Here is a 14,028-nt window from a genome sequence, read left to right on the forward strand (position 1 = left end):
CTGATTCATCCATTAAGCACTGCAGCAAGATTTTTTTTACAACAAATAGCAATTGAAAGCAGGTCACGTATGAAGGATTCATTAATTAATTAGCTAGTTAGTTGATTGATTAATGTGCATTCGTTAATTCATTTTTGCACCACTTCCCTCTTCTTGCTATCAATAGTCAAAAATGCTGCTAGCACATCTTTCTAAAAGTTAACAAAGCCAGGGAAGTTGAACAGATGCAAGTTTCCAGTCTGCTATGCTTATAAAAAAAAATTGGGGAGAAGAGACTTTAGATAGACAGAAAGAAAAACAAATTAACACACAGGCACATGCACCGCTAGGGAAGAACTCTAGGTATTCACCACAAAAAACACAAAAGCAGCAGGCATGTTTGCTAAAGGACTGCGGACACGTTACCTGTCTGTGAAACGTATGGCGATTCTGGACGGCAGCCGGATGTTGAGGCAAGGACGGTGACACCTTGGTTGGCGTTGTGGCGTGGCTGTTGGAATTGGTGATGACAGGAGCTGCAGGGTGCAAGGAAACGAATGAAGCAATGCCTCGATTAATGGTGGCGAATGTGTATTCAGTGGCACCCGACACAATCCCAAACCAAAGTTTTCACAACCTGTAACCAGACAGAGAAGCACCAGGATTGCATACACTTCATCATCATCACCATCACGTACCAACTACAGGGCAAAGGCCTCTCCCATATTTTGCCAAATCAACCTGGTCCTGTGCTTGCTGTAGCCACGGTCTCCCCAAGAACTTCTTAATCTCATCTGCTTACCTAACTTTCTGTCTCCCACTCACGCGCTTGCCTTATCTTGGAATCCAGTCTGTTATTCTTAATGACAAGAGATTATCTTGCCTTCTAGGTACATGCCCAGCCTACGCCCATTTCTTCTTGATTTCGACGATGATGTCCTTAACACCCGTTTGTTCCCTGAGCCACTCTGCTCTCCGCCTGCCTCTTAAGGTTACACCTATCATTTTCCTTTCCATCGCTCGCTGCATTGTCCTCAATGTAAGTTGGACCCTCTTTGTAAGTCTCCAGGTTTCTGCTCCGTAGGTAAGTACCGGTAAGATGCAGCTGTTATATACCTTCCTCTTGAGGAATAGTGGTAGACTATCATTCATGACCTGCGAATGCCTGCCACTGCGTAACACTTGCCTTGCTCTAAAAGATCAAGTGCTATTCATATCTCTTATTCATTTTGTGTACTTCTCACATTAACCACTCTGACACCAAGGAGTAGAGCTAACAGAGTCAAACTTCAACATAATGAACACCAATATAACAAATTATCGAGTTCAATGAAAAAATCGAAGTAATCAGAAATCACTGAACAGGAAATGTTGCCAGAGCCGACATTTCAACAAGTGGACTTGTCTTTGTCAAGACAGCAAAAGCTCAGTTTTTGAAACTGCTACAGCGACATTACCTGTTTGACTATTTCTCATCACGGAGACAACCAACTAATTTATGAAATGCCTTGCCGCTGTTAAAGTGCAACAGATAAATGTTTATTAGGAATACTGGGACATAACGAAGCTATTCTGTGTCAAATATGACATTGTTTTAATGATGTTTGACTGTAGCAGTGCTTATATAACACCTACAAACTGCTTCCGTGAATAGTAGTGCTGCTGGGTGGTATAAGTACGGGCATTTTATTAGTAGTCGTGCAATTACTTTTTCAATCCTGCATAACTATGGATGGCATGTCATTCAGATTTGGGATTAAGAGGGCAGCTAGTGTGTCTGAACACCGCAGTGAATGAGATACACTGTAATACCGTTTTACCCGATTGTAACGCGACCACAACTATAACATGAGGGGCCACTTTTAAATGCGTCCAGGAAGAAAAAAATTAAACAAACTAAAAGAATTGTGTGCATCATAGCACTTTTTAGACAACTTGAATTTTGTGAATTTCGATATTCGATTGAAAAACTCGCATTACATTTGAGTAAACACATTACATTGTCTCTACATTAAGTTTGAGTGCAAATTAGTGGTCTATCAGGAGGAGTTTTGTCAAGATGAATTGTTTATTCAGGCAACTTTTGCATGCTGCAACTTGAGAACCTTTGGGAGAGAGTAGACTCGTGAGTCGCAACCATCAGTGACAAATTATAGCTCGCATTATGAGCAATAAACAACAGAGCATAACACAGAAAGAGAAACGTGCTTTTTGTAAGTGCGCCATGCTGAAAGATACATTACATACACTTGCTTTTCATCAAAACATTCAATATACGATGCGACAGGCAAGTCAAGACATTTGCTTTTTTTTTAGCAGCACTGAGTTGAATTTCCTTCCAGTGCTCACACAGGCAAAACGGTAGCAAAATTAAACAAATGAGAAAACGCTCGCAATTATGCAGAATGCAGTCACGGCACACCAAAAACAAATACACATTAGTGGCCAACAAACACTACGGTCAACGGTACATTTTACCAAAGCATCTTATTTTTGCTTGACAGGACAGCATGCAAGCAGTTCTGCCAAGCCAGTCGCAAGTTTACTTACCATCTGTAAATTCCAGGACGGGGATTCCGATTGCAAGAACAGACAAAATCAAAAATTTTATTTTCGTCGACAGTTGCGAACGATAATGAACAAATCACTCTCAAATCTAGCAACAAATGATGTCTGAGTTATAGTTGTCAACTCTGTCTGAAGCATATTTCTTTCTCTAAACAAATACTCAAGTCTGGGCATTATTGCGACTTTTTAAACCTTGTTTTTCAGCAACCCTGTACTGACTAAATAGTAAGCTCAATTTGCCAGCTGAACCAAGTGACGTGCACAAAATAAAAAATTTTTTTAATAATAACGTATTCTGTTTTAGGCAGGCATGAAGAGGGTGCTTTGTAGAAAATGGCCATTTTTCTCCTGTCAACATGTCCTGGGTTTGCAGTTTCTACCATACAATTTTTTTTTCTGGGTGTCGTCCCGCATTAAGAGCCTTCTAACTGAACTCAATGGCTCGTTAAAATTCTCGGGCTTGAGGTGCCGAAACCTTGATACAATTAAGAGGAACACAGTAACAGGAGACTCCAGATTAATTTCGACCATCTGGGGCTCTATAACATGCACCTACATCTAAGAGCACAAGTGTTTTCTGCCTTAGCATTCCAACACCTTACCTGCCAAACCACTACAGAGGGTCAATACCTTGCTGTTATAGAAGGCAGGTACGTTTCACATAGAAACCACTCACAGACATGTGCAAGTGATAGCAAGCTTTAGTAGGGTGTGCATAGCATCTGTAATGGTGTCGTGTATATAAGAACGACTAATTTCACACAGAAAGTGTGCGCGGCACTTCTTATGTGCGCTATGTGAAACACAGCATGCTTATGCATGCGATGCCGTTACAGATGTAACAAACGCCATAATAAAGGTCGCTAATGTTTCGAAAGACAATGCTTGCTTCCTTGAACAGATACACTAAGAATGAGACAATGCGGACAAGTACTAGCATAAAGCTCTTGCCCTCATGTGTCTCTTTCCTTCCGCACCTGCTCAAGCTCACGCTACTTCCCCCCCCCCGGCCAATGTTTAAAATCACACATATTAGTAAGGTATGGGTTTGGGCCAGTTGGCGTTGGTGATCCATAATGTTGTTTTTGCACCAAATCAAGGTGGACCAGGACACAGAAAGATGAAACTCGCACAAGCGCAATGTGTGATTGTTAAACATATGCTTGTGTGCATGTTAAGAGATTTTGTTGCAGGGCTAGTTGGTTCATAATGCTAAACTGCAGAATGCAAACTCACTGTGGGACACAGAAGAACACACACAGCCCACAGATCAGAAAGAAAGGAAGTGACCACGTCAGTGATACTCCTGTGGTGTTATGCAACAAGGAAATAGAATTTTTAGATTTGATGCTCTGAGCTGCATTCTATAGATATGTCCTTTTGGGGATATAATGGGCAGTGCGCTTGTGCATATTGGCTGTACAGTGTAGGAAAGCTTTTTTTTCACAATAACTATAGTTGTGAGTTAGTGCTTGTCCTGTGTGTGTGTGTGTTCTTCTATGTCCAGTAAAGAATTTGCGTTCTGCAGTTTGGCACTGTGCGCTTGTGCACAAGCAAACGCGCACAGAAAAATTAAACGTGCAGCACTTGCACACGTTTTGTCTTTCTGTATCCTGGTCCACTTTGATTTGGCGCAAAAATGACATTATGGATCACGGATATTCTCTTCATTAACAATAGAGCTCCATAATGAATGTAACAGGCAAAAAAAGTTCGCACTCACCCCTTCCTTCGAGCTGGTTGATTCGCCTGAGCAGGTCGGCAATGGTGCTTCGCAGGCAGGTGATCTCGTCCGCCTGCTCGAGGCTCTTCTTCTCGAGGTCACTGACCCGCTCCTGGAGGGACAGCTCGTCATGGTTCAGCATGTCCTCTGCACACGAAGAACAGGTGGGAATTTAGTGAGGCACATTGGCTGACACTCACAAGCAAAATACTTCCACTCCGAAACGGTCCCTGCAGCCAACAAAGGCACAAGATTGTAGTACTAGTGGAATGTACACCGTAGATTATGGATTGTAAATTTCCTTTTGTTGCCGGATGTGAATGAACATAAATGTGACAAAACAACAAAAGTACATTGGCCTCAAACACACTATAGAGGGCAGGGGTGTAGCCAGAATATTTTTTGCGTATGCATGTATATGTTCTTGCATGTGTTTATGTGTGCGAATGCGTATAGACGCATACAAAATGTAAGTCTCGGGGAGTGGGGGGGGGGGGGGGGTCGAAAGCCCCAAACCACCCCCAAGGTAACATCACTGATATCAGGAATAGTTGCTCCTGTACAGCTCTCAGCATTGCAACAAAAGTTCCGAATCTACTTTCAACACACTGGTTTTTGAACAGCAGTTGGCATTCTTGATATGACAAAGCTAGTGTATTTGCAATTTTTATCATGATGTAATGGCAAAGGTTTCAATGGAAGTACAGCAAGACCTGGGTATCACATTCAATGAAGCGTGCATTTATACTGCATGCTGCAGTCTTAAGAAGTCAAGTCGTACACGCTCCAGAAAATGTACATTTATTTTCACTAGAGTGCACTAACAGGCGTAGGCATTATATAGAGTCAAAACGAGAAGGCAAGCAGAACGGTACCAAATAAACTTTTATGAATTCTCAAGTCGCTTTTTCACACACGCAATAGAGAGATTTGTATCAAAAGCAGCACCTTGAAAAAGCAACAACTGCCTGATCTGAACTCGTAGGCATATGTTGGTGACTGTGCGCGACCGCATAGGCCATATGTGGAAGTGAATAACCTGGCAAGAATGCACGCCAACGCTTTGCTCTTTGTGAACGCGTACGGAAACCAGCTGCTGCTGCAGCATCGACCTTTCAAACCAGAATGACAACCTAACATAGCTCTCGTGCGAATAAATTTGCTGCAGATCCCTCTGCATATCAGTCATGCTTTATGACATGTAGTGCCTCGCTGCAAGGAAAGTTCAGTGGGCAGGTGGACCACGAGGTACCGAATTGACAACTCAACCCTGTGATACAAAGGAAACCCCACGCAACAGCCACAAGAGTCTTTTTTTTTAACAGGGCAGGGCACAAGCCTTTTTGTCTATCGTTGCAAGAGCGCAATTTGTCCTGGACTACCCATAACACACACAAATCTCTTCTTGGTTGGGTGTGCTGGGTAAGAGAGCTCCCATAAACATGACACCCTTCTGCAAGCTTAAGAAAGCACAATGGGAGGGGTACTATCACCTTGCCCTCCCCTGCCTTTACAGCAGCCACTGTGGATACAACCACGGCCGCTCGATCTCCCCCCTTTGGTGCGGCCCGCCGAGTACTCCTCTCCGCCTGTGAAAGCGCTAGTTCCCTTTCAACCCGCTGCGTCGGCTATGGCGCTCGCTATCGGTGACGCGGGGGTTTCTCCCAAAGCACCCTTCAGCCACAGTGAGCTATCTGCGCGGGCAGTTTCATGTGGTTCTGCTCAGTGTTTTCTGTGCCTCGTCGGGTGCCTCATTAACAAGCTTATACTCACTTTAGCTGGAGTAGAGGTAGATGACTGGCTGAGGCATATTAGCGAATGAATAAAAGGACGAACACAGGAAAGATGACGAAGACAAGCGTTACTCCCCCCAACTGTTTATTACCAGGGAAGGGTTCCTGATATATATTCTTTCGTCCCGCATGCGCATACAAGAATAAAATAACGCGTATACACCATAGGCGTTGGCGCATATATTCAAACTATGGGTCCGGCAAAGCGATAGACGGCTCACTTTGCTGAACTCCTAATTTGAATGTATACGCAACCGTCTCTAATGTAGACGTGTTACTTTATTCCTGTATGCGCATGCGTGATGAATGGATATATATGAGGAACTCGGCCTGTCCTGCTAATAAACAGTTATGAGTAACGCTTGTCCTTGTCTTCTTTTTCTTTATTGCGACACAGATTTTAAGGCATAATATTTTGTGTGTATATGTGCGGCGTTCTTTTTTCTAAAGGAGCCAGCTCCAGAAACCAAAACTGGGCTAAATTTCACGGGAGCGTAAAGCGAGCCTAAGCATTTTCCATTTTTAAACAATTGTAATCGAAATGGGGCAATTCCTGATCGTAACGAGAACTCAAAAAGGCTGTTTAGAATAAAGAATAAGCCAAATCCTGCATCTGTTTGAATCAAATTGAGCCAGATCCATTAAACCAGCGATGCGTCAACAATCGTGACCAAAACAACCAACATGGAAGCATCCAACCTATTTCATTTGTGTTCTTTGCTATAGTGCGTCCGTTCCACATTTAGTTTTTCTTGGGCGAGTTGGTAATGACTCAAAGACATGAAGCTGTTGGGCAAAACTCGAATATAATAAGTAAGAGGCCGACTTTCCTACTTTCTGCCTTTTAGTGTTTTTTTTTTAGTTTTGCGCTACAGTATCGTGTCCTTCTTTCGCTCCAAGACAGTACATTTCAAATAGAAGACAACTGAAATGAAGATATTGGTTTAGAAGGAAGACCGCTTGGGCTAGTTGGTATGTCATGATGAATGCTATAGCACGAACTGAGAACTAAATGACAAAGATACAGACGAAGGTGAGCGCTAACTTCCAACTGAGTTTACTGTACAGAATACGAAGATATTTACCTAAAAAATCACAAAGAATAACAACACGTGACAAATGACGAGCAATGCAAAATTATATTGGGCACAGATCTATCCCTTGAAGAAGGAGAAGTAATCCGAAATGGCGCGGCATAAAAACTAGCTAAGGAGAAGAGCTGAAGCATTTTCTGAAGGCCCCAGCATTGTATTAATAATGTTATTGTGGATGATTAAGACGTAGTGCCTTCAGTGTCAACCGAGGTTTAATGTGTATTTTATTTATAAAGGCACGAGCGAATTTATTTGAGCGTCGTGCCGTATTTATTTCCCTGACATAAATCAATGGTATAACATGATTCGGACAAATATTCGTAAATAGTCTCAGATACGCATGATTTATTACTCAATTGTTGCAGGATTTCAGAAGTGGAGGACTTTGCGGGAAAGTGGTTTCCGAGAAAGTTTGAGCATGTTTTCTAGTGAGCTGCTAATATCTCCAGCCCAGTTGGCCAAGAATGGACTCAGTAGCTTTTTGATAGTTAGCTCGGACTTTTAAACCAAAGAGCCGTCCAGAAAAACAAAACTGCATCCGATGCTTACCGCAGGATACGACTGTCACAAAAGAGGCAGGATTAGTGGGGTTAGACCTTCGCGCGCAGCAGCGCAAGCAGGTGCAAAGGCGATTACTTCGCCGATGTGCAGCGCCCTCACCTCCCGTCGTGGCCAGTCAGTCAACTTCTCCTTTCACGCGCGCTCTTTTGTTCGGGAGACGAATCGGCAGGCCGCACCAGAGGGGGGAGATCGAGCGGCCGTGATACAACACTACACAGTGTGTGTACACATGCATTTGTTGCTGTACTTGAGGTGAATTTGCATTAATTAAGGCCTTCCTTGCTTCCAATGCAAACGGCATACTCAAAATTTCCTGTTGCGGCATGTTGAATGTGTTAGTGTTGAATGTGTCTTCCTTCCATAGCATTTGACGTTTTTGCTTTTTGCAGCCTCAGGTTGTTAAAGCTAAACGACTGTAGATGTACCAGTATTTGTTGTTTCAGTTGAATGAGAGAATGGCTGTACACGTTATACATGTGCTCAAGTATAGCGACAGAGTAAATTATGGAAGAAAGAAAAAGTGACAACACAATACAGTAAGCTTGCATTTTCATGTCAAGCTGACAGCTTTTATCCATGTGCTATTTACAAACCAATAGGAGAGTGAGAGTGTGATATCTGGAAAACTTGGCATAGTGGTACACTTGGCACACTAATCTGGGTGAGACAGTAACACCAAGGACCACATACACCCTACAAACCAGTAGCATAGCCACAATTTTTTTTCGGGGTGGGGGGTAACACCATACATGATACAACCATGCTTTACGTACGTTCATGCGTGCATTAGTATGTCTTCATGTATATATACACTTGCAAAATAAAAAAAAATCGGGCGGTGCTTTGGGGGGGGGGGGGGATAACCAGTTGGAAAGGTGGGGGGGGGGGGGCTTGAACCCCACGAATGCCCCCTCACTTGGTTACGCCAGTGCGCTACAAACACTTCGCTCACACGAAACCAGCGACAATCTGTCCATCTATGCAGCGATTACATTTATGTCTTGGCTACATCACCCCTTTTCAGGCTCACCTCGTCGCTGACCACGACACGGGGGCGTGTTGTCATAACAGGCACGTCAACAACAACGGCACTCGACGTAGCGTGGCCGCCGCGGTGTCTCCGCACTACCTGCCCGCATATCTCTCGTACTTCTAGCCCGAGAACTCGCGCGTCGTGCCGCGGCTCAAGCGACTCCGGGAACCTCGGCGCGTCGGCGGCGTACACCGCTTGCAGCGGCCGCGGCCACAAATGGAGCGGGGGCTGGGGAGGGCCAACCTCTCCGACAGCTTCGTCGGCGTAAAATGCGCGGTAAAACATAAACAAATAAAAAAAAAAAGCGCGCGGTGACATATAGATGGCATAGCGACGCAGGCGCGATCCGCTTCGAACGAAATTGAGCACTCGATGGATGGACAAGGAAACAAAAAAATCGGGCAGAAAAAAAATAGTAATAAAAGAGCACCACGCAACAGCTGTGTTTCTAGCAACCGCTTTTCGAGTCCACGTGCGCGGACGGTGAAGACGAAGGTGCGTGTAGAAGATCTATTGAAGGATCATCACAATCATCATAGGAAGAAGAAGAAGAACGAAACATGGATTATTTCTCAGAAGGGGGTAAAGGGAAATTCAAGAGCTCATGCCCGCTGTCCAGGGCTCCACTGGCTTTCGCCGCCCGGCGGACGTGATGCAGGAGCACGAGTTGATCCTTTTTAATGTCTATGACACGGATTAGAAATTTATATAGAACTACTGGCGGAGCTTTCGGGAAACGAGAACACAGACGACACAAGAGAGATAGAAAAGACCGAGAGTATAAGAAATGCGGAACAAGAAATCTGGTTTGCTAATTCTTTACACGGAAGGCGCGGGGACGGATAAATGCAATCACTTTGTCGCTTTCATAGTGCTGCGCTGAAGAGCTCGTACGGCTTTCTGGACTGATGATCAGCTGTAAGGGGGGGCTCTGTCTCGAACGCTTCCCCTTCCGACGTGAAGGGTAGCAAGCTAAACGAAATCTAGTAAATATGCATCCTTGCCTTTCCTTCATTCCCAGCCTATCTATCCAATATCTCTTTCTTCCTCTCTCTCTCTGTCTACATGATCCCCGTCGTTAGCAGCACAGCTCAAAGTCAAACGATCCACCATATGGCGTGACCCACCGACCACGTGGTATTTATTTGGAGCCAAGGGCACGTGCGGCGTAGTAACCACATATAATTCGTGAAGTTTAGTCGAACACGTGCATGCGCCAACAGCATAGCCGGTACAGAGCCGTCAATAGCGGTAGCCCCAGTTGCGTTTAATTTGGCTTGAAACACGGGAGCGCGGGGCCCTGCGAGCTGCAAGATCATATGTGGCTTCCACTATAGGCGTGATTTCCACAACTAAATTTCGTGCTACCACTCGGGGATAACAAATACGAAAATATCATTCACCAGTGAAAACGAGGTTAAGTTGAAGTCATGCACAATATTTGAACAGGTGTGATCTCTAGTGAGGCCACACGCTCATTGCAATAAGTGACATTGGGCGCAACTGTATTACGCATGCCAAGGGCGAACGGGCAAGACGCCAGGAATCCAGCGTCTCATAAAGTGTGCGCGCCTTCGACAGAGCTAAATACTTGGCCGAGTAGGTAAACAACTTTCACCCTCAACTGGCAGACTATAAAAGAAAGGGCGTACTTGGGGCGTATTTCTGTCACGCATAATCGTTATATGGCTTGCTTGCCTGCGTTTACTTTCTCGAAAACTGTAATGGCTCGCTACTTTTCTATCAGGAATGCTATGTCACGGGCCATGCTTGCGAACCGTTCGAGACAGAAAAATACTGGGTGCGCGGCGATAACGCAAGGAATGGCACGCGAAATTGCTGGCGATGAAGCAGAAAGAAATACGCCCCAAACACGCCCTTTCTTTCTAGAGCACCTAGGTAAAACTCTGAAACAGAAAGAAGTCCCAAATCGAGCGATTGTTTTTTTAGAGAACATTGGTACAATAGTCGTATCTTTCTGCAGCCCCGTGGCACCAACGAAAAGAAAAAAAAAAGTTAACAATTGTACACGTTTTCGTGTGTAGGTTTCGAAGTCTTTCGGCACTGAAACAGCCACATTGTTCACGCCAAATTATTCACGCATTCAGAGGCAAATGTAAACGTCTTGCTCCCCCTTGACTTAATATCATTAAAAGACTCGGTTATAATCTTCAGCGTCGCCCACATGAAGGCGGCGAGGTGTCGCGACAACATCCACTCAATAGGCGACTGCGTGCAGAGAAAGATACGGGCAGCCACAGGGGTGTCGTATGTACAAGACCAAACGAAGTTGCCTACGTGGTCATGGGCCATCGAGGCAACTGCATACCAACTATGGCCCGAGGCGGCGCAATTCGTTACGTGCGACTAGAAGTATTCTTATTCATTTACTATCATTATTTCTTCGTATACGTTGGTGCAGACAGCGTAAAAACCGAGATCAGGTCAGATTACAGCCGTGTCTAGCAGCCATATAATCCGTATTTCTGCTTGAGACGGAGACTACAGTAATAGTACAAACGAGGACAACCGTAGCACACGTCGCACGTACACCACGCGGGGCTCCTACAGCGGCACGTCGACGACTAAGAGACGAGTGGAGATAATTAATAAGATAGCCGCGGAGGCGCGCCTCCGAGACGCCCGCGGTGAAGTGACAAAGGTAAAACAAAATAGTAAAAGGAGCCAAACATTTCTCGCAGGAGCCGATTCATTAAGGATCCAGTTGCGTCCCGCAGCGCAAGCGGTGGGTTGCCACCTTCGCAGTGTTGGTCTGGTACTGGTGCAGGAGGAGGCTTGGGAACGTTGAATGAGTGAAAAGTGTGAGGCAAGCAAGCGCCTTCCTAATAATGCACCACGTTCGGCGCGGCGCCGTATGGGTACATGAAGACGCGGGGAAAAGGCGCGAGGCATGCAAATGGGATGCAAATGAGCGCCCTTCATAGTGCCAGAGCGAGCGCTGTCAGGCGAGACGAAGCGATTGCAAGGTCGGCGAGGCGGAGAGCTGAGAGTGCTCTACTGTACACTCTCAGTCTCGGCGGCTGAGAGCAAAGAAAGTGACTGGAAAAAAAGAAAGAAGGAAGAATAAGACAGAAACACACGAGGAAGAACCAGAAGAAGGCTACATTTGTTACTTTCGCGGGCGAAAAGAACAGTGTTCTCACTCCTCTTCGACCAGCCCAATGCGGCTTATACCGGATATTCTGCCCCTTCTTGGTCACTGTAAGAGCGATGCTTTTTCGGCCGTCGAAAAATTTTGTAATGGCTTCAAGCGGCTTTTTTTTTTAGTTATATATGCGCCGTTTGATTTTACTGCCTTCTTTTTATTAGTAGAATTTATTTATTTTAACTTTTAATTTGTTTCTAGCTAGAACTAAGTGCCATCTTCCACCTAAATCTATCCGAATCGTGTGAACCGTAATTCGTATGAGCTTAAAATTCGCAACGAAGTAACTAAAATTACTAAACTTTTATTGTTGCCGTCTATAAAGAACAAAATCACCAGTCTAATATCTTAACTTATTCGCTATGTTTTCTTTATTGTTTCCCCTGTTTTCCCCTCCTTCTGTCCCGAAGTACTTCGCTATAAGGAAGTTTCACTGCATACGACTTGCGACGACCATTTACGCTGGTCGCCACAATAGTATACAATATTTACCCGCCACGGTGGTCATGGTGCTCGACTGTTGACGCGAAGGTCGCGGGATCGAATCCCGGCCGGGGCGGCCGCATTTCGATGGAGGCAGAATACTTGAGGCCCGTTAGATTTAGGTGCACATTGAAGACCCCCAGGTGGTCGAAATTTCCGGAGCCCTCTACTACGGCGTCCCTCATAATCATGTCGTGGTTTTGGGACGTAAAACCCCAACAATTATGATTATTTTCTCGGATGGTATTAACTAATGTGTTCATTTATTCGTGCGCCTATTTACTTTTGTTTACATTTATTTATTCTTGCTTCTAAACTAAGTGTCATATCCTAATTTCGTCTAACTATTGGTAAATTCCCCCTATAGCAGGCGCGACTACGAGTCGTCGTCGCTAAGCAAGTAAACGCCGATCGCCTCCGCGACTAAAGAAATAGTCCCGCTCATGCGCGCGCCGATGTTTTCCGAAGGCGGAGCCACCGGTCGTCCCGCTCATGACGTCAGTCCCGAGTGCGCGCCCATTGGTGCAGGCTTGTGTCCATCCGCCTTTGAGGAGGAAAAGCCGCTGACTTCTAAAGTTGTATCCGACTGTGGCGATTCTAAGCACCCGAGTGCTTTCGTGATAGCGCCTAGTTCAACCTGAAACATTAGGTTTCTCGTAGAACAATGAATATAGCTGGAAAGTGTTGAACCCGCGGGACCAATTCGCGGTGGTCCCGTGTTCAATCCCCGTACCAGGACGAATTTTTCGGCAACTAATGAGCTTTCTTTCTGAGAAGCCAGTGCTGATTTCCTTGTGGCTTTATACAAACGGGTGGTTGTCAATTTCCCTTTCTTAAAGAAGTTTGACTGTATGCGACCCGCGACGGCTATTCAGAAGGTGTTCACTACAATCGTTATTAGATAGTTTTAGTTTGCTCGCAAACTTCTTCGCGTTAGCGTTATACCGGGTTACCGTAGTCGTAAACGTCAGAGGCAGGATAGGTGGTGCCATTTGGCGGGGCCTAGATGAAGTAGGCAAGCACAGAATTGTAATTGCAAAAACCTACAGCGTTCTACTTCCCCGCTGGTGCAAACTCTCGGCAGCGGCTTAATACCGAATGAGTTGCCTTTTTAAGCTGGTTTCATCAAAGAAACTAATTAATTGTGGTAGCACGAAGCGCCACAAGATGTCGATGCCGCCGTCCATTAACCCGGTATTCCGTAAACGCCTTTGCGTATACCGGAATACCGGACAAGCTAAAAACCTCTATTGACAAACGTATAACCAGCGAATCGACGCCGTAACGTCACCAGCACCTCCTGTTACGTAGCTAATAAGACACTTCAATCACGTGGTCGTCGTCACGCCGTGGTGGGTCTCCGCGCCATCGGGCGGGCAGCTGCGTAACAAACACCGCAGCGCGACCGTTACGTAACTAACGTAAGTGCTCGGACGGACGCGCCGCCTGTTCAGGCCGGGCAGCAAAGTGAAAGCGATACGTATGTGTGCGCCATTAATAATTAATGCCGCACAACAAGTGAGGCGCGATCACGTCAAGCGAGACTGCGGCGCGCCGTCAAGCGCGCGCGCGCGCTACCGCTGATGCGGCAACGTGCGCTTAGCAGGACGCGTCATGACGCAATCGCC

General features: G+C 45.5%; 1 protein-coding gene across 5 annotated transcripts in view; it reads right to left on the reverse strand.

Annotated features, from left to right (window-relative positions):
* The window catches only part of LOC119374824 (echinoderm microtubule-associated protein-like 2), a 235,873-nt gene that overhangs the window by 78,642 nt on the left and 143,203 nt on the right, over nucleotides 1-14,028 (reverse strand). For 4 of the 5 annotated variants that reach the window (XM_037645023.2, XM_049410959.1, XM_037645019.2 and 1 more), the window contains exons 2-3: nucleotides 4,271-4,417; nucleotides 406-515 (exon numbers count right to left, since the gene is read on the reverse strand). In XM_037645023.2, the coding sequence (XP_037500951.1) occupies nucleotides 406-515; nucleotides 4,271-4,417 (257 nt within the window). Of the gene's footprint in view, nucleotides 1-405; nucleotides 516-4,270; nucleotides 4,418-8,748; nucleotides 8,866-14,028 lie in introns of those variants that run through there. The other variant, XM_049410960.1, reaches the window with a different exon arrangement.

Source organism: Rhipicephalus sanguineus, chromosome 11 (assembly GCF_013339695.2).
Source record: "Rhipicephalus sanguineus isolate Rsan-2018 chromosome 11, BIME_Rsan_1.4, whole genome shotgun sequence".
NCBI classification, from domain to species: Eukaryota; Metazoa; Arthropoda; class Arachnida; order Ixodida; family Ixodidae; genus Rhipicephalus; species Rhipicephalus sanguineus.